This window comes from Neopsephotus bourkii, unplaced genomic scaffold, assembly GCF_033783945.1.
Source record: "Neopsephotus bourkii isolate Nb327-2 ecotype Australia unplaced genomic scaffold, CSIRO-AGI_Nbou_v1 NB_1526, whole genome shotgun sequence".
In the NCBI taxonomy this organism is placed as follows: domain Eukaryota; kingdom Metazoa; phylum Chordata; class Aves; order Psittaciformes; family Psittacidae; genus Neopsephotus; species Neopsephotus bourkii.
The window spans coordinates 3,500,859-3,521,908 of record NW_026902002.1 but is presented as its reverse complement, the minus strand read 5'-3'; the positions used below and the strand labels follow the sequence as shown (position 1 = coordinate 3,521,908).

Genomic DNA, 21,050 nt, shown 5'->3' with positions numbered 1-21,050 from the left:
GAGAACATGAAATATGGATCATGGTGACTGAAAGAACTGAGGTGCCAGGTGCTCCTTGCTGTGGGATGCAGTTGCTTTACATCTTGCACCCCTTCCATTCCAGCTTGAGCTCACCCTTGTGTTTTACAGACCTAGGAATTGGCCGGCAAGTAGTAGTTAGAAGTAGTCTCCAGTGGCTTCAGCAAGTCTCCCACTTTCAGGACTGGAGCTCTCTCCATTTTTACAGCATTATCAGGACTAACTGCAGCTCAGCCTCTAGCGAGCAAGCCCCCAGCCCCCTATCTCTCCAGCCACAGCCCTTCCCCAGGCTCCTGCACACCTCATGTCTGTCCAGGGGTAGGCAACAGTGAGGACCCCTGTGGTATCAGGCTGGTCTGGGAGGTGTAGGATCCCTTGGGTGAAGAAGCTGGCGATGATTGCTGAAGGTGCTGACGCAGCCACCTGACTTGGAATGGCAGCAGAGGCCAGGGGAGGAAACAGAGGAGATGGGCACATTCTGCAAGCTGTGTTTCCCACCCCATGCCAAGCTGTTGCCTTTGGGCTGGCTCGTGTCCTGCTTGTGTTGGCTCCAAGTAAATGTTAAACCCTTTGTGGGGCTGCCAAAGGGAAGAGAGTTTGGGGGGGGAGGAAGAAAGGAATTACAGAGGCTGGATGGCATTTTCCTGGGGCTCTTGCACATCCCCAGGATACCTGAAGCTGCCAAGAAGCCTTCCTGCAACTTGGAAAATCACTGGTTTATTGTTGCCCTTTACAGTTAAATTTTCTTTCTTTGTCAGCCCTAAATAAAAGTCTGTATGTTACAGCAATTCTCTGGAGAGTGCCAAAACAAGGCATGTCAGCCAGCAAAGGAAAAACATGCTGCTGATTTAGAACTACAGTGTTCTATATGCTCAACTCAATCACCCTGTTGACATCCTTTCCAAACACACCTCCTCAAACCGAGCAATTCCCCATTCTTGGAGAAGAAATTCAAAGCTTGGGTTGGCTGAAGTGCCATGAGTTTACTGGGGCTTGTAGGAGCACAGTCCTTGTTCAGAAAGGTAAATTCTTTGTTCTGCTTGAAAACATAAACACATATTTTGAATTCATGAAAGCTCAGGAAATGAGCACACACTGACATGAAATGCAGCAGGATTTATTTACATACCATCCTCTCTGTTTCCAAACAAAGCCAATGGGAAGTCCAAATAATTCTCAGGTAGCTTTTCTGTGAACTCATCTATAATTTTCCTATTGAATTAATGTGAAAGTTACTTGTGAAGAGGTGATGGAAGTATCTGTAAACACTCTCACTTAAAATTCATTATTCCCATGGAACTTCTGACGAGTGATCTTTTCAAATTTCAGAAGTACTAAGTTACACTTTCCAGTATTTCAAATATCAGGATCTCTTCTTAAAGATGGCTGAGGTGCAGTCAGAAGGCCAGCGTGTCAGTAACTTCTATGGAAACAAATGCTTGAAATCCTGAACAATATTCTCTTTAAAAAAAAAAAAAATAAAATTTTCTTTTCAGAATACTAAAACAAGCCACACACATGAACTCAGGATTTGTTAGTATGGAGGGGAAAGTGTAACAAATACAATGTATGTTGACAAAACACAGAGAGATGGAGTCAGAAACACAGAAATCTCTTTGTGGCTAAAATTTGAGTTACCAGCCAGAACAGCTTATGTTTTGTGCCACTCCTGTCAAGCCTTCCTCTTTTCATTTCTTCTCCTTTTGATCCTGTGCTCAGGCATTAAGCCTACCATTCGCTTGACAACTGTTTTGTTCTTCCAGGCGTAATGCACTTCCTCTGCTCTAACGCTGCACATGATGTTGAGGGAGAACACATGGTTTCACTTCTCCAGGGTTAAATGCAATCCTTGAGCATCTTCTATGTTCCACTTGCTAATTTGTCTAGGCCATGTCATATTGCTGTTAAGATTCATCAAATCCCTCCAATGTGACCAAAACATGCACGAACTTTATTCAAATGCAGGTTTCAAAGTGCATATGTATTTCTTATGCCAGTGCAAAATAAGCAAGCTTTGGGCCTTAAAGAGCAGTTATGGAGCTGTAGGGGTTATTTGTTCCAGTTTTCAAGGCAGCATCAGCCACTGCAATTTGGAAGGATATTCACTGATGAGAAGAAAAGTAACAAAAAAAGCATCATTCCAACATGCTCCTCTCAGAAATCTCAACTTATACGCAAGTTCTAACTTAAAATATGTATTAGGGTTTGTTCACATTGTAAAAATCTGTTCAGAGCTGGTATGAGAAGGTTTTACTACTTCTTCCCCAGTGTGCCCATAGGAAACTCAAGACAGTTGCAAGCGGTTGGTTTACCACCTACTGGCATGGTTGTGGTTGCAATCAAAGAGATCACAAGCTGTCAAACTCCATTTGCCTGACTGAAATCTCAGATGAGCTGGACAAAGGTTTACCCCCAATGAGCAGCAGCACATCGGTATCCACTGCAGGTGCGAGCTGACAGCTGGCTCCCTCCTCTTCTCCAACCATCTGAGCAGCAGCAAAAGTCTCTTCTTCTGAAGAGACAAGAAGACGCAGAGACCCATCCTTTGAAAAAATGCTTGTTGCTCTGTTAGGGTCTAGTTCTGCCTCCGAAGTGGTTTGCAATGCACAAAAGCCCAGAGGCAAGCTAAAGGTTTTCATTTCAATTGCATCACTGTCCTCGTTGCCGAACACTTGGTACGCGGTCTGCTGACGGAAGTAGTTGCAAAGGCGAGTGTGCTTTGGGATGGTCACCAGTTGGTAATGGTCCTTCTGCTTACTCTTCCAGTGGCTGGGGAACCTATCAGTGAAATCTGAAGTAGTTTGGAAACCAACACCAATTCCTAAGATGCAGTGATACATTTTAGGAGAAAAGTTTGCCTTGGTGATAATGCTAAGCTTCTTCCATGTCTGTGTATGGAAATGATACTTCCAGAGGTCATCGTTAGGACTGGAATTTGAAATCCCTCCACCAAAAATCAGCATGGAGTCTTTGAAGATTATTGAAGCATGACCTACCACTGGAGGAGGTCCTTGGCTAAATGTAAGAGAAACCAGCAGTTAAGGGGTGATCAGCAGGAAAGTGACACTAATTTTAGCCTCTCTTTTTCTTTTGACTCAGAAGAATGACTACTAAACAGCTGCACTGGGACATCAAAATTGCACTGCTGACAGCTGCATCAACACATTGCCAACAGCTCTTCCAGGCAAAGCCAACTGGCGCCCCAGGGGGTGGCAACAGTACCATGTCTTGATCTGAGAAATTCCTACAGTCACTGAAAGGACAACATCTCCCTCTCTGCCTGCACACAGTATCAAATGGTAAGGTTAATTCTTTCTTTCTGTGCTAATTTAGTGTAACAAATAGTATCATTTACCTTGTTCTGATGTTGGACCAGCTGCTGCTTACGAAGTCCCACTTCCATAAGTCCTTCTGTTCACTCAGCCCCATCAGTCCTCCAAAGAGGTACATGCCTGTATGATAAACCACTGCTGAATGGCCGTGCCGAGGTCCCGGGCCAGTACAGGGAGATAGGGTGGAAACACACAACCATTTTCTTGTATCTGAAAGCAAAATACTCATTTATAGATGTACCAGATTTACCCAGTAAATATTCCTAGTATTTCACAAGGGATTTATGTCAAGAAGAAAGTAACTATGCTGTTGGAGAATAAGGGTTTCTGCTGTAAGCTTGCTTTTCTGCTGTAAGCTTGCTTTAACAGCATAAATTCTAACACTGAAAAGTGCATTGCAAAAATCAGTTTTGAAATAAACTTTTACTGAAAATGTCAGCTGCTGTATGATGTTGTGGAAATCTTATTTACAGAGCAGTTTTTCCCACAGCTTTGTTAATTCATGAACTCTGACACAGAAATACAATTTTCTGGCTGTGAGAGGGGAAAAATCAGTCAACAAAAACATTCCTTCATCAATGTCTATGCTTATTTTCCCTGTGAGGGAATGAGGGATGAGATAAAGCTATCATTCATTTCAAAATAGTGACTGAATGGCCACGAGATAACAAAAGTTATCCATTTAGGAAGTCTCTGGGAATCATCTGATTAGTGATGAATATGCTAATGAAACCGTCTCCTGTCAGGTTTGGTTCCCCATGGTCAGTTCTAGATCTGAGATTCAAAAGATGGCATCAATAGGCTGAAGTCAGGGTCCCTGCTCCATCTGACAGTTTTTGGTAATCCTTGAAGACTCGAGTGAGTAGTGAACAAAACATTCTCCCTGATTTTCAGCTCTAAAACTGGCAAACACCACAAAACCTCTTCCAGTAGAATTCATTTCAGCTGGGTATTAATTTAATTGACAGACTTCATAATTAAATGCTGTCAAACAGAAGCCAAAACTAACTGAACATTTCTACTGATCAGAATTTATTTAACAGAGCCAGGCATGCTTTCCTGCAGTAGTCATCATTTTGATCGTACACTGGCTCAAAACTTTATGCTTTTTAACTTACCAAAATGGAAAGTCCAAAACTCCTGTGAAATGCCTCTGATGCCGAAGTACCCCCCGTAGATGTACATGCTGGAGTGGTATACTACTGCACTGTGACCTTTTCTGTTAGTTGGTGACAAGCTCTAAAACAGTTCAACAAAACACTGTTAACAGATCAAATTGTATCAGTAGCAATGTCTGTCTTGGGAATGTTCCCAAGTAATGAAAGCCATGGCTTTGGGTTTTGTTAAACTCCTTTGGAAATTCAGAATAAATCCACCACTGATGACTTGTATTGATGCAAATAGAAGCCATTCCCAAATCTAAGCAACCCTCCCTTTTTAAGTCCACCACAATACCTACTGCCTCCCCTGATGGGAGTACTGCACTCCCATCAGTTCTACTGCTTTCACAACTACTGGTAGGCAGTTTCAGGGCATGTTGTAAATACATTGGTCAACTCTTGGGAATATAGTGGGGGATGTAGCCCTTTCTACCACCCTGAACCTCTCCTCACTGAGGAACCTTTAGTCTCAGGAGGAACTCCCTCATGTTACTTGTGAATTTGCCTACCACAAATCCCAGACTGTCCAGGCTCTGAGAAGAAAACCAGGTGGTTCCCACTGCACCTACAGCAGCTTTTGGCACTGTTGAGACTCGTGAACCCAAATCTGGGGAGGCCCAGCTAAAGCCAAAATTAAATATAAGGAAAGTGTTTGGTTTGTTCTTTTGTTCACGTTTTAAAATTTATTAGTGTAACTGCCAATCTGTTTCCACAGCACTACTTCTAAAAGCTGAGACTTCATGTATGGTTGCAATATTCCACTTAAAATTAGCTTCCTTGATAAGGATATCAGAAAAACAAAACAATAGTAGAGGAGAGGACTTACCTTTTTATATGGGCCTTAAAATTTAAGGGCCATATTTTTTAATACCGTTTTAAAGAAGGAAAAAGCCTTCATTATTCAAAGTGCAAAGAAATAAAGTATAGCCACATGTCTCTGAAGAGATGAGATTGGAACTGTTTGGGGGAACATATTTCAAAGCAATCTGTTTAATCAACAAAGCAACAGGCATTTGATTCACACATTCACCACTTCCTGGCTCCTTACCTCAGTCTCTGCTGGTACGTTACAGCACTCTGTCCATCTTGCAGAATCTAGGGGATTGTTTTAATAAAGCGCAGTTTATATCCCAGACCACAAGAGGACACTCCTCCAACGTTAATTTTTCAAATTACTGATCTCATTTTCAAGTAAGTCTCATCCTGGCGTTTTCCACTGACAAGCAAGAAGAAATCTGCTTCACAGTAAGGCAGCAGCAGCAAAAGACTTACAGGAGACATAGCTTAAATGTTTTTTTCTGTATCCTTATCTGATACAGAATCATGGAGAGATCATACTCTACCTGCTGTTTCCTCAGGCTAGATTTCACAGTGCAGAAATAATCTGTGATTTTCAGCATTTTCTGAACTTGCAGAACCCCCATATTTACTGGTGGATGTATGGCTCCTACTTACTATGTAAACCTTATGACAATAGCCTTCCTCTTTCCTTTTCACAGATCCCTTAAAATTAGTCCTCAAGTAACAGTCAGAAATCACTGATCTATGATTACCATAATGGAGAGAAAATACTAGGTACCCAGCACCGGAGGTAGAATGGGAAGCAGTGCAAGCTTACAGTGCTAAAAGCTATACTTGCCAGGAAAGATTTTAAATATGACCATGAAAAAACTAGACATGCAAGAGATTTCGAGTATCTTATTCCCGATTTTCACTGATAAGTACTGTGAGTAATAAAATGCTTTTTCCTATGAAATATATTGTACCTGAGGTTCTCTCTTCTTTCAGCAGGTATTTCAGATAAGTGGTGGAAAGCAAAGACAGGATTTAGAAAAACCCAAAGGTTAACTTAAAATTACATAGTAAAGTAGCAAAAGAAGCCAGGAAACTTAAATCTTGGTCTTGCCACAAGATTTACTAGCTCAAAAAGAGCTCAATCTCTCTCTCTTTCCTCCATCTGCCATCAAAATAAGCAGCTATTACTATACACAGTATTTCAAAATGGAGAATATATAGTGTATGACATTGCTATTAAATTCAAATGTTGCACTGCTTTTATTAGAATACATACTTAAGAGATACCAAATGCTTTTTCTCATGAAAAAAAGAAAAAAAAAAAGGCCTGTGTTAGGAAATACTGATGTTAATTTCCCACCTTCTTATTTAATTATATTGTTTTTTTCCTGTTCCATCATTTCTGTTGCCAGCTTGTGTATTTTTTTTCAGTAAAAACACCAGATGAGATCTATAGTTCACTGATTTACTTTCTTCCCTAATAAAACAAAGAGCTTGGGTTTTAAAATATATGTAACATAAGGAAAAAAAAACCTTTAAATATTATATGTAATAATTATTGGGGTTTATGATGAAACAGTAAACTTCAGAGGGAAGGAGGGAGGAGTGGAAATTCTGAGAACTTGAAATACGTAAAACTTTCCCATAAAATACTTTCTAATTAAAGTAAGAGCTGACTCTTTGATAGCTTAACAGCCTAATTTTAGGGGGAAAATTTGCACACAGTTTTACAGACATTACTTCTTGTAAAGCCTAGGGAAGACTATGTTACAAGCAGCAGAAAACAGTTTGGTTCTTACTATTTATTAGTACCTATGGACTTGGAATGCCTCATGGAAAAGATTGGCTATTGCATATCATACCAATGTCATATATCCAGAGAGGAGTTTTTGCTTGTGTAAAAGCAGAATCCACCATCCCACCAAAAATGTACAGGTTCCCCTGCAAAATACAGAAGCATTTCTTACTGACAGGTACACATATAGCATAAAAGCAATTTTTTAAACAACTCTTAGGTGAAAAGACTGCCATCACCAAAATATAATTAAAAATAATGGATATGATGATCTACTAACAATTCAGGAGGCCATCATAAAATGCCACCAACTTTTAATGCTGTCTTTATCTTCTCCCAGAAGGAAACCCTGGTGAACATTCTGCTATTTTAATGAGGACAGCATTCCAGAAGCACTCATTGCCTTCTCAATCTAGGACAGCTTGAGGGATGTGGATCTGGAATTCTTGGAGACATTGCTCAGGTAATATTAGATTATGCATGTTTATAGAAATATTTCATTGCATTGTAGCTCCTGATATCCTAAATCCTGTTTTCCTCTCATAGGCAAAACTGTAATTGTTATTTGTCTTCACTCCCTCATCTCTCTTCAGTGCAAGTTCTTAAGTGAATGTTTTTATGCTGTAGCTTATCATGCAAATGAATTCAGAGCAACTGTTACAACTATGCTACTAAGTCAAAGAATGTGCTGCCAAGGTCTTTATTTTGTATTACTATTATGTACTGAGCAATGACTGAGGAAATCGCACTGCTGCAAAGCTAAACTATTGTCACTTTATTCAGAAAGTATCCGAGACATTGGTACAGCTACATCCAGGATTGCACTGATATAAAAGTATTTTCTGTACATAATAATCTATGGCATTTTATTTAATTGCATAATAGGAAATAAAATATCAGGATATAAACAATATATAAATCTTGGTCTACTACCTTATAAGCCACCATTGAATGGTCCTCCAGTTCTTCTGGACCATCTCTTGAGCAATCCAGCATTTCCCATTCATTTTTCGCTATAAACCAAAGTTGAAGTAAAGACAGCAGTTCAAAAATGTTAGGGAAAAGGTGAAAAGATTGGCTTTGGATTTGGCTGCAGTATCAGTCAGTGGGGAAAAATGAAGCATTTTGTCATCTTTCCTCTCCATTAGTTCAGAATATTGAGACGCTTCCCCTTCTATTTAGCAAACTTAAAATGTAATAGAAATTGACCTTGTTATTGCTTTTATTTTAATCTTATACTGTTACCTGCACCAAAACTCAACTATTACATGAGCATGAACCCCAGCACAATTATATGTGGCTCTCTAGCAGCAACAATTGAACAGGGAACACCAAAAAATACAAAGGGTCATATTTGATAGTGTATTATGAACACATGCATAAACTACTCCCATGCTATAGAGTGAAGACAGCCCTTGTTAGAACTAGGGTATTTTAAATGACCCAGTATTTCTGGTCAAGGGAAAAAAAAGGAAATGAACTTCCTGAGATACCTGTAAGAGTAACAAATACATACCTTTTACTCAATGAACAAAATGCAGTTTAGCCATCGTTTTGATTGAGAGACTATATGGGGATAAAGTGTTCATCTCTTAACTACAGTGTGCCAGATTTTATGATGACTGGATGTAGAATCTCTTTAATCCTGATATACAAACGAAAGGAGCAAACTTACCTATGTTGTATCGCCAAAAATCTCTAAGACTGGTGGTGTTCCGTCCTCCATAGAGATAAAGAAATCCTCTACAAATAATGCAAGCGTGTTTGTATCGGTCACAGGGAGAGGGCTTCTTTGGGGATGCAGATTTCCAGTCACACTGTGCAGTTTTTCCTTTCATGCTGACAACTAGAATCTTATCCAAATATCAACTTGCAAGGGACAGCCATGTCAGGGGAGGATCCCAAAACACCAGGGACAGGACTTAAACCCTGCTTGGTCTGTAAAAAGCCAAAAAAAAAAAAAAAAATAGTTTTAGGTTAAAAAAAATCAGAGGAAAGAAGAAATTTTTTTTCTATCTGCCTTGTGATAAAGGTTACTGTGTTTTCTCTTCATTCCCATCAAAAGCACCCTGACAGTTTTGGCAATCTATAATAATAGGCTAACTTAAGTAAAGCATTGGAAATGCTGACTCGTCTTATATCAGCAAGACTAGGACAGGAGCATTCCTGGAGTTGAAAGTTTTCCAAAGAACGTCAGTGAGCTCAAGTGCTAAACTCCCATACCCTACATTTGCAATATGCTGGAACCAAGGCTCACTCTTTTTTCGCTGCTAAAAAAATAACTTAAGCCTGTACTTAAAACAAAATTCAGAAAGAGTGAATATTACAGGTAAAGGAAACAATTTGTAATTGTCTGGAATTTATTTAGGGATTCATCTTTAAACCACCTGAAATTAGGTTGCACCTCGAAAAAATAACACTATCCCCTCATTTGCCACAAGATGTCACTGTGTTCTGTGAAGACAGAAGTACCAGGAACAATATTCCTCTATTAATCCCCGTTAATATAGATCATGATCACTGTTTTGAAGTAGATCATTTTATGAAGCGTACACACACACAAAATATTGTCGGCATTAGGCTAAATACTGACATTTGTGTTGATAACATATCTAGGGTGATACATGCCACCAAATGAGGTGACAAAGTCTCCCAGTTCCAAGATTCTTTCCGTGAAAGCCATATTCCAGCCCTATTGAGGACCTAGGGTGGAACTTGTTGGGTAACAATCTGTCAGTATGGACTCACTGTTAACGCTTAAGTACTGCAAAGTAATGTTTGTTCTTCCACAGTTACAGTGTTTTCCATAACTGACTTGTCTAGTTTGGGTGTGTATGTATATAGATCCCAGTGCGTAACATCCTGTAGCTCTCAGCTCATGTTGGTCCTCGTTGCCCTTTCATTACACCTTCTTCCTCAAGGGTTTAGCAGATTTGCCCTGGCAGATCTGCCCTGGCAGATCAGCTGCAACATGACTGCTCCAGTTTGCTGCTCCATTGGGTGTAGAGACAAGGTGTGTATTTAAAACTCAGTCATTCCGGTTCACAGCTTGCTGCACTGCACATAGTGGCCATTCCTACACAACCCCTGCTGTAGGAAGTACCTCTCAGCAAAGTGCCAATGTAAAATCTGGGAAAAAAGAAGCCCTTTACACCTCTAAATTTCATTTAAGCAGGTAGGCTATTGAAGATGCTGATAGTCTGAGCTCAATCTGCAAAGTCAGCTTAGATGTAGCTCTCTTCAAGCACTCACTGTGTGCTGCCTCAACAGCTAGCTCAAGGCCAGAACAGCAGTAGCCTCCTATAATTCTAGAACATGAAAACTGGTACCTACTCCTCCTTAAAATCAAATTGGCTTCATCAAGATTGTGCTGAGCTGGTGAAAGAAAGCTTAACTGACCTTGGGACAGTACCATGCATGGTATGAAATGCTTTCTGTAGCATGTGTATTATCCCAGGTCCTTGAATTTTCTCGGGTATCGCCACTGCTACTGTCCTAAAAATACCAAATGAACTGTAGCCCTGTATCTCCCCAATACTACTGACCTCTCTCACTGTTAAACATAAAGTTAGAACACAGCCTTTATAAAATATGAACAGCTTAACTGTTACTTTGATTCCTGAAATCAAAATAGACAAAATGGGACAATATGCTATGTCAGATATTTAATATTCTATTTGGAGAAAGTGTAACTCTATATTTTGAGTATATCTGAAGTCTGTACTTCTCACTATTTATACCCAAACCAAATATTTACAAGACGAATCCTTACTGCGTCCCCCTCTTCAGGTACTTACAGAGAAGTCCAGGGGAAGTTGCACATAATTTCAGGATAAACAAAGATTACAGTAAAACAAGCTACAGAACATAGTCATATTTAATATCTATTTTGTTTCATACTAATATGAAATGCATGTATTTAATTTATCATCCAATTTATGTCTAAAATTTATCATTTGCAAGACTGGAATATATTCAGTGACAAAAACATGCTAGAGATTTTCTTGCAGCATATTCTGGCAAGACTAGCTATTCAAATTCAAACCTTTTTTATGCAAACTAGTATCATAAGCTATTATCATAGAAACCCAAAGTATATTCTTTGTATGTTGTCTCTGAAAGAATACAAGATTGGCAGCATTTACAAAGGTGTGCATTTCTCTTTTCCAGGAGAATTGGCAGTTATGGAGTAGTGACGCATTATAGGTGTCTATAATACTTTACAGCATGCCACTGAAAAGGGAAAAGCAGCTGACGTCATGAAAGGCAGATTCTCCCCCTAACTCTGCCAAGCTTCTGTGTAACCATAGCCAATTAATTTATTTACTTCTACTGCTAAACTTGGACAGAGTCTCCTTCTTAGTAAAACTTTTCAAACTTGCTGATACAGTGCTGTGTGAGAGTGCCAAGGTATTACTGCTCCTGATATAATGTGCAAAACATGATAGGTCTTTGCTATTAATACTTTAGAAAGGTAAAATAGGCTTGTCCCCTTGAGTATTGGTTTGGGGTTTTTTACCTCAGCTATAGAACTGGTTATTTATTTTCCTACATACTTATGTTTGTTATTCTTCCTGCAAACCTTGCCTTCTATTATACTAACATTCAGAGAAGATGACAGCCCTGATTTTATGTAGTAGATCAGCCACAAAATCCTGTCCACTTGTTTATCTACCCTAGCTGAACTCTGTGTAAGACAGGCGAGCAGGGTGGGATAATAAAAAGCCAATCTGGGATTAACTGAATGGGTACCTCCTCCCAGTCACACCTTCTGGCATCAACTGACCCCTGTGAGACATGGCCATATACTACTCTTTCAGCATAAATCATTCTTGGAAGCAGACCTAAAATCACTGAAACGGCACAGTTCACAAACTGTTTTCAGAGTCGGGGAAAAACCACATTCAAAGTTAATCTTAAGTCTTGCCTTTCATCACTGGTATTTTCAAGTACAAACTTGACTCCTGCATTGCCTTTTTATAGAACCAGCCTCACCAAAGTTCATCTGCTGTTCACCTGAACAGTCCCATTCCCAGAGAAAAAACTGCTGTTCTCCTGAGATCAATGTCACTGAGCACTATCCTCTGTGTCATGCAACCCTGACCTCAGCTTCAACTTGGTACAAGCAAGATCAGTTACCCAATAGGAAGCTCCAACTTCAGCAGGATTTCCACAAAAATACCCGAAAGGACAACTCAGGGCATTTTTATCCAACTTTTCCTTGGGGTTTTTTTTTTTTTTTTTCCCCAAAACAGATGCAGCACACACACAAAAAATGGCTGCTGCTCTCCAAACTCTTCTGCTATTTCATTCTAAAAATAGCTCCTGTGCAATCAATCCCAATTGTTGAACGGCTGGAGGAACTGTGAGACAAGGACCCAAAGAGCTGCAATTAAGCATGGTAACTATAGCACAGAGTGCTTATCAATTAATGACACCACACTACTGTTTCATAATACAAATAACTCAGGAAATGTAGAAAGACAGGAATTACTTCAGGAAATGTAGTTTATATGTTCATTATATAATTATTTATATTTTTATTAGATGTGGTTTCAGAGACAAATGAATTATTTATTTAAAGTATTACTTAAATATGATCTTCATTACAGCTTCTTTCTACCTCAGGCCCCTGATTCATTTCCATCTGTTTTCAATACACTCAGAACTAAGTTTCAGATTTAAAAGGATCTGCCTTCTGAAATATAATGAGATATGAAACCACTCATATTGGGGGAAGAAAGTAGGAAATATTTGGGGGGGTGGGGGTGGGAGGGCAGTGTGTGTATGCTTATTTTCTTGTTAATTACCCAGTTTTCTGAACTCAACCCTTGAACCTCCCCATGCAGAACACTGTATTTTCTTATTATTTGTTATTGCTCTTAAAAAATAATAACAGATCTTCCCAGTTCTACTCATCTTAGAAACCTTTCCTTTAGTGGTAGTTTTAGTGTAATGGTTGTTCCAATGGGACTGCCTGCATGAATAAGGAGGAAATTGACTGAAGACTTGTGAATCAGTTACAAAGTTTTTAAAATGAACCCACTTAGTTTAGGATAGTTGAGAGGGCAAGGCTTTTCTTCAGTATACTGCATTTACTTGCAGGGCTTTACTATGTGTGATAAACTTTAGTATCTTCGAGTTTCCTATTTTATTATTTCCTAAGATCAAGTTGTTATGAACTGCTTCTGGGGTGGTGTTTTTTGGTTTGGTTTGGTTTTTCTGTGGTTTTGTTTTCAAAATACAAGAACTAATTTTCAGAGGTGCTCAGCTTCAGAATTTCAGCTTCAGAGTGCAGACTGGCTCTAGGAATATAGGGTATCTGTAATATTTCTGTATTATTAGAATTCTGAGTTGAAGTAAGGGCCCTGCTTTTGCTATGTGTTGTAAAATATGCAGGTACTACATGACTGAGCTCACAACTGAAGTAGTCAAGACAAAAGGAAGAAGATGGAAAACGGTTATTTCTTCTTATAGGGGAAGTGGAAGGACAGAAAGAGGATTTGTAAAATGACAAATCCAAACAGGGGGCCCCAGCTCCATCATGATTTCAGGGTTCAGAAAAATGACAGGTACTTTAAATAAAGCTTAGAGTGAACATACTGAAAATTTACAGAAAATCTGAAAGGCTTTAATGTTGAATAAGCCGTATTGGAATTTTAACAAGTTTAGGGTAGTATTCTTAAACATTATCATTGTTACATTTCACTGCTTCAGAATGCTTTTTCAGAATGTTTTGAACAGGTATTTCAAAGGAGGTAACTCTTCTAGAACAGTCATGCGTAATTAGTTTCTATATGCTGTAAACCTACATATATAACTACTACTTCTGAAGTGTGGGAGTCCTTAAACCACCGAGAGCATTGGCATCTTTACTGCAAAACAGATGACAGCATCACAAATTTCTCTTCTGAACACTGTCTGCTTGCTTCTGAGCTCTGCAGGCAAAGCACTGCATTCTTTTAATTCAGACATTAGTATTAAAGCTCTAGTTTAAAATTTTCAGAATAAATTTATATGTTTGCATATAATTCCAAATTTTAATTTTGCAAACTGATATTATTAATATATTCTCTTTTGGTTTTATTTTTAGAAGCTTTAACTCAGAAAATATATTCATTATATTCATTACTGTGTAGCACTACTCTATCCCTATTACAAGATTCTTAAGAAGTAATAAATATAAGAGTTTATTAAATAAAGAAGTCTAAATATATTTAATTGTATTTTCTATGTGCTAGATATATTTCTCATTTTAAAGGTAACAAATACAACCTGGCTTGGAGTAATACAATAAATATTTAATTTCCCAAATACTGCAAAGGGAGTGGTATCTGGAAAAAAAAAAAGAGTACTTAAAATATTTCTAGGATTCTTACACATTTATATACACCTCTAGTATATCAATCAGGAAATTACCTTTGCCACTGTACTGAAGTAAGTTTATGGTACTAACAAAAAATAAATACATCTACATTACATTACTTTCATGCCTTATTTTCCTTAATAAATTAAAAATCCAGTTGTTGGGTTTTGTTGGGGGGTTGGGTGTTTTTTCTGGGGGGAGGCTGGGTTTGTTTTTTTAAGAACAGGGCTTTTTATAAATAGAAAAGAGTATATATTATTTTTGAATAATAGATGTCCCCAAGTAACCTTAATTATGATTTCCAGCACTCCAATTAATCATTTGGCTACAACCTATTTTGAATGAATTTTGCAGAAAAAAAATCCAGAAATACATATCTCTAGGTGGCACAAGTCCAGCATATTATGAACATATAAATCCAGTACACCAGCCATGCCTGACCAAAGTTTGTGATGATAATCAATGTGTGTAGTTTATTTATTTTTGGTCCTTAATAGAATATTTATTCCAGAAATCTAATATGCTTTTCAAATGTTGTTTAGGGTCTTGCTGGCAACTCCATCCATAGACATGTCAAGAGTTCAGTTTCTGTTATGGTCTTACCATATAACTGGGATAGATGCCCTGACGTTGAGGTGTCACTGCAGCAATATGGCTCTTTGGATGTTAGCTGAGATGAACAGGTAATTTTTCACGTTCTAGATATGGCAAAGCTGGGAAATACAGTTCCTGGGCCTCTCACTTTAAGGAAAAAGAAATAAGAAACTCCGTCTATGTTACAGGGCAGGCTAAGATGTATTTGGCCTTTTAACCTTTCCCTGTAAGTAATCTGTACTGTCACAACTGGAAACTGGTAATTTCAATACATGGGTCATCACCCCTTCCCCCCAGAAATAGCGGCATTCAGTGTGCCTGGAAGGCATCATTTGGCAATTTCACAAAAGCTTACTAGTTGGATTCTTTTAAGATACAGTAGATAGATGCCCTGGAGATTAAATATAATGAATCCGTACTTAGGTGTAACTGAATGCATCTTATTGACATCTCATGACCTGCTGCTGCAGCAGCTTCAAAATACTTTATTTCCTAATGGAGACTTTACTTGTGCTAATTCACAAAATTTGCTAGGTTAGGAAGAAAGACTCTGGTCAACAAAGCGGTCAGTGGCTGCCCAGTCTTCCTACTCTCCTCAGGCACAAATTAGAGTACTATAGCATATACTTGACAGCTGAGAGTATATCGGTGAAAAGCTACTATCTTCCATTAAAAAAAGGTATGCATTGACTTTGTTCTTTATATCCCCTGACTGAGGAGAAGGAACATCTAATAAAACACTGAGCCACACTTACAACTTAATGCTGCATTTCATGGAAGATAGTGTGTTTTTCTTGTCCCCAAGACATTTTGCCCTTAGGCGAACATGGAGCAATGGAACAGAGAAGACCTACAAGGTTATGAGAACAGCAGAAGCTGTAGCTTGAAGAAATGTGAGGGAGGAAAGAGAAAGCATACGGCAATGAGAATAATAAAATGTTCCAAATGCTGGCAAATATTAAAACATCCAGATATCATGTTAGAATCAGTATGAATTTAGATTACACAGTATGGGAGAAGTCATGAGACACTTGTGTGAGAAAGACTCAGATGGCACAACTGGAAAGACTTGTCAGTAATGACTGGAGAAAAAACGGAGTCCAAAAAGGATCTTTTATAGGGAAAATGAATTTACACTGTCAGGTGAAAGATGGTTGCATAAAAACAGATGATACAATTGCATTGCTGGAATAGATTGCATAGAGAGGCTTAGTCTGGCAAGGAAAACAAAGGTGTCAAGCTGACAAACAGTAATAATAACCATGATGTAGCACAATAACCTTGATGCCAACAGTAACTAGACTGCACCAGCAAATGGAAAAAAAAACAACACAAAAAAACAAAACCCAAACCCAACAAAACCCACATAATTTCAAAATATAAAGGAGACAGAAAGCATATGAGTAACTTTGCACATACAAGTTGTCGCTCCAAATTCAAATGGAATTACTCATGTGAATAAAACCAGTGATATGCATGAGCCTGCACAATGTAGCCTAGATACCAGAGCAAAAGAAGGACCAAGTCTTTTGTTACAAGCCTGAAAAAATGTTTTGCAAGCTGTTTTCATATTCAGACTCCGAATGACAGGGTGTATTTCTGACTGGAGCCTGGCTTTCTGAAAAGTCCTCACTCCCAGCTAATGTGGTCCAATATTCATCCCAAGCCAGATGCACTTTGGCTTGGGTTTTGGATGGTTGCATTTCTTTGTCATTTGCTTGGTAGAAGGCATTTTGGTGCTTTATGCTCTTTGATTGTGGGAAAGGGAATGAGAAAAAGGAGGGTGGTGAATATCCTAAATTAGAAGCGGGGATAAAAGAGCTCTGGCTGGCCCTACCGCAGACCTCATGCACAGCACCACGGAAGTTGCAGGTCCCCTTTCCCCAGCAGTCTCCTGGTTGCATAGTGCTGACGCTACTTCCTTCCTTTCATATGCTTTGTTTCCTTTTGTACCTTTGGACGAAAGCAACTTTGTGTACAACTGCACACAGCTGTACAACAGCAGCGGTGTACAACAGTACAACCCTGTGTGCTGCAAGGCTAGGTGCTCCCTGTGATGCTGTGATGCACTAGAGCTGGTCAGTGCCCTCACCACTGGCCCTCTACTCCCCTTCTCTGGGTGGCAGTGCAGGCCACAGGTGCTGGCTTCTTATGGGCGGGCACCCGGGCGGCTCTGGCTGGTGGCTGTGTTGGTAGCAGGTGCCCCTGTGCCCCGGTCAGGCCTCACCTCGGCACCTTCATCTCTCGGAGAGCCGCTGATCACCGTCTCAGCCGGGGCTCGGTCCTGGCAGCGTACGGAGGTAAAAAACATGAAAAAAAAAAAAAAAAAGAGAGAGAAAACAAAAGAGGAAAATTAATGCTCTCGTGAGCCGGCATTTGGCCAGGAGTAAAACCCGCGTGGCTGAGCCCGCTGCCTCCCCTCAGGCTTGCCCCCATAGACGGTCTCCGCACCCTGCGCACCCCGCCCCCCAGCAGGAAACGAACACACACGCACCCAACCTCGGAGGACGGCGAGGTCCCCGTCCGCGGCCCCCGGCCGGCCCAGCCCGCACCGCAGCGGAAAGAAGGCTGCCAGTCCCCGGCCGCGAGCGGGGCCCCCTCAGGCCGCCGGGCACGGCGTGAGGCGAGGGGCGCTGCCGCGCTGGGGCCGGGGGGCGGCAGGTCTGTCCTGCTTCGCCAGCGGCACCTGGGAGCCACCCCCCACTCGCAGGGGTAGCGGCCTTCTTTTCCCTCATCCCCGGCTCCCCCTCACCTCCCAAGGCCAGTGGCGAGCCCGGGGCTAGCGAGAGGCTCGGCCTCCACCCGAGGATGAGCGGTCAGTGCGCTGCCGGTGCTGCTCGTCCCCAGGGTGGGGATGGACTCCGGGAGGAGCCGGTGGGTGCCGGGGGCAGATCGCGGGAGCGGGTCCGCCCTCCGGCGGGGTCCCCTTGCGGGGCAGCGGGTGGGGCTGGCGGGGAGGCTGCGCGAGTCCTGCGGGCTGTGTGCGCTGCCGGGAGCAGCGCTCCGGAGCCCTGTACTGCCGCGGTATAGCCCTGTTATTCGCGAGGAATGTGTAAAATCTTGTTTCTGGCCTGAACGCAGCCAGAAACAAACCTCTGTTTGCACGGAGAGCAGTTGTTTGTTTCTGCGCGCAGTTCCAAGCTCTTTTAAGTCAGCATTTAGCCCAAAGATCCCTCCCTGTATGCTTTCTCTGAGCCACAGCCCCAGTGCTTGCTTGGACTTGCGTTCTTGGCTTTCTGCTTGTCTGCTTCAACTTCCACGGGGTTTGCTTTTATTTTCTCTCTGCTTCTCCTTTACAGCTACATAAGGCTTTATTAAACACTCGGGAATGAAACTCCCCCACCCACAGTGCCTCTGGTTTCCATGTTGACATGTTTTCCTGCTTTGGGGTGGAGGCTACTGCTTTTTTTTCCTTAGTATTGCGCCTAAAAAAGAAAGACCGTAATTGCTTTTTCAAGTTACTGTAAGTGGAGACCAATAGATACACACAGTCCATAGCAATGCAAAGCATGTGGCCTGGGCTATAGGAATAATATAAATAATATAACTAATAACCTTCAATAATATTATAGGATGTGTAGTATATCTGAGTACGGTAGCAGTATATGCTGCTGATTTTTTCATGCTAGGATTTTAGACATTACTGGCCGGTCAAGACCTACAGTGCAGAACTTTCCACAGACCTTCTTAATTGCCTCCTGCTAAGAATTAAAAAAAAACCCAAACCAACAAATAAGGCACCAAAACCCCAACAAACCCAAACCCCAAAACAAACCCACACAGTTTTCATAAAAAGAACTCTGAGATCATTAGCTAACATTTGGAAGTCCCTCAAATTAACATGCGTGAAGGACTGTGGCCAAACTCCCACTGGCTCCCATAAAAGCAGAAATCAGTCCTTCAAGCAAGATTCTCTACAAAATAACACCCAGAAGCCCCTGCAGAAGGGATTGCCAATCTCACCATCTGACTAGATTAAAAACAGCAGTAACAATGTGATAATTGACAGGAGAAACTTCCCTGACAAGGAATGAATCAGTGTTTATTTTTAGCTTTTTCTCCAAATGCTTTATTTAAACAAAAGATTAGCTAATTATTTCCGACATTATATTGTCCACACCAGAAACAGGAGGTGGCAGCTCCTTATGTATCTGCAGGGAGCACTTTGGTTTGGCTCACCCTTTGAGGTCTGCACCCTGGATAGATGTGATTATGCCAGTTGTCCTTTCATTTTTAGTCTGATCAAGTATGAAAACCTTGATGGTTTCACTAAATTTAGACACCCCCAATCAATATTTTTCATTTCCTAAATAGCAAGCCACAAAAAAAGTTTCAGAAAATGTATATTATTATTTTCTCTGTATTCCATCTTTGCTGAAAGGTTCACTTGGGCAAGTTATCAGTGTTAATCCCATCACTGCAACTGCCCACTGCAGCCTTTTGCGATGGCAGAGCATTCGCATTCCGGTAAGATAAGGTCTCTCTACCTGTGCACAGAAGCCAGCAATAAAATCATACGTGGTAGAAGGCAGTTCATCCGAGAAGGGACTGGCAAAAGATTTGTCCCATTTTATGGGATAAATGCAAGGATGCAGTGTCTATCCTGAAGACACTGAACAACATCTACGTTTCTGGTAATAAGCTTTTGGGTTCTATTTAGAAGGGGAGACTTTGAAGGTTTTGGGGTTTTTTTTCTTGTATTTTGAATGAATTGTGGATTGCCGCATGGGTTTCATTAGCAGAAAAGGAATCCAATCCTTCTGAAAATATGTGAGGACAATTTTTTTTTTTCTTACTTCTATGGAGCTAAAAAATATAAATGATCCTTTGTTTCATTTTACTGCATATGTATAATACAAGGATTGCTACAAAGCATGCAAGTAGCTGATTTATTGGTCTCTTATTTTCATCGTCTCAAAGCAATTGTACTGCACTAAATTAATAGGTCAAGCCGTATTAATTTTAGTCCTGAAAAATTAGTGTCATTTTCAGCATTCAAGTATTTATTTTTCAGTGGAAAATGTTTTCCATTTCTTTTCAACACTCATTAATATTTCAGATTGTTTTGGCTATGACTACTTAGGCTAGGCCAATTCTAGGTAAAATCTTTTATTTGTACCATTTTAGTGCAAACCTGTTCACTCTTGAACAGAATAAAATGTGAAGTAGAAGAAGTAGATGACCATAAAAACAATGCAAAATTATCAGTTTCTTTGTATGCATCCCACTGGTGTGTTACAGAGACTAAGAGGGAGAAATTCCACTGTTGTATTGTTCACAGGACCAAGCTGAATCTTCAGTATCTCATCCCACCTCACATGGTAGTGCAAGTAATGCATCAAAATGGACTTTTACCTAGAAATAAAAGTATCCTTTCTCCTGTTTCTGCATCTTCTCAAGAGACCATTGCAGAAAGTGCTGCTCACTGGGATGAGTTTTCTGCCTTGCAAGTATTATCTGCAGTCATGACCCCATAATCCCAGATAATTTAATTACTATTTAGAAGTAAGATGAATATAGAACACTAACAGGAACATTGTACAAAATGATTTAATCTGTGGGTAATCAGGCCAGACAAATAGGTGAATCAGGCATAATCATTTATACGCATCTGCATTGCAAGAGATACTGTTAACTACAAAGGAATACACTACAGATGGGGGAGAGGGTGAGACAGAATAAAGTAGATCAGTAAAATCTGCAATAAATACATGGAGTTTTAACCAGAATTTATTTTTATTGACTACAGACCAAGTCCAAAACCTAAGAATTTAGGGCAAAATTTGAGCTCCTAAATCTAAAAGAGAGATAGTGAAAAATCCCAGTGAGCTGTGTCTGACCTTGCATCATGCCTAAATTCCTGAGCCACCTTATGTGTTTTTTTAAATAAGCTACTCTGCCATATAGAGCCTCTCTGTCAGTGCCCATATCTGTACCAGTGCAACATGACTAAGCAGCTGGGCACTTGTTTGTCTCCCAGTTCCTCAGTT

General features: G+C 40.3%; 1 protein-coding gene and 1 long non-coding RNA gene across 3 annotated transcripts; one reads left to right on the top strand and one right to left on the bottom strand.

The window, feature by feature from the left end:
• Positions 1-1,948: 1,948 nt before the first annotated feature.
• On the bottom strand, positions 1,949-17,372 carry LOC133221323 (leucine-zipper-like transcriptional regulator 1 homolog). Its single transcript, XM_061370114.1, has 8 exons — positions 16,919-17,372; positions 8,776-9,038; positions 8,034-8,113; positions 7,168-7,246; positions 5,559-5,605; positions 4,469-4,589; positions 3,374-3,560; positions 1,949-3,033 (listed from the first exon to the last, which is right to left on the bottom strand). The coding sequence occupies exons 2-8, from the start codon at positions 8,936-8,938 to the stop codon at positions 2,367-2,369; spliced, it is 1,344 nt and encodes a 447-aa protein (XP_061226098.1). The 5' UTR covers positions 8,939-9,038; positions 16,919-17,372; the 3' UTR covers positions 1,949-2,366.
• Positions 2,974-13,676, top strand: LOC133221324 (uncharacterized). 2 transcript variants are annotated; one of them, XR_009727969.1, is made up of 5 exons: positions 2,974-3,317; positions 4,097-4,208; positions 7,441-7,563; positions 11,271-11,400; positions 12,356-13,676. It is a non-coding gene; the product is annotated as an uncharacterized LOC133221324 (long non-coding RNA). The 2 variants fall into 2 exon arrangements; XR_009727968.1 differs by having other exon boundaries at positions 11,271-13,676.
• Positions 17,373-21,050: the final 3,678 nt, after the last annotated feature.

Coding starts and splice junctions, on each gene's coding strand:
- LOC133221323 (XM_061370114.1), bottom strand. CDS start 8,938: ATGAAAGGAAAAACTGCACAGTGTGACTGGAAATCTGCATCCCCAAAG. Junction 3,561..4,468: donor GTTTTGGACTTTCCATTTTG/GTAAGTTAAAAA, acceptor TTTTGCTTTCAG/ATACAAGAAAATGGTTGTGT. Junction 3,034..3,373: donor TGGTCCAACATCAGAACAAG/GTAAATGATACT, acceptor TCTTACATTTAG/CCAAGGACCTCCTCCAGTGG.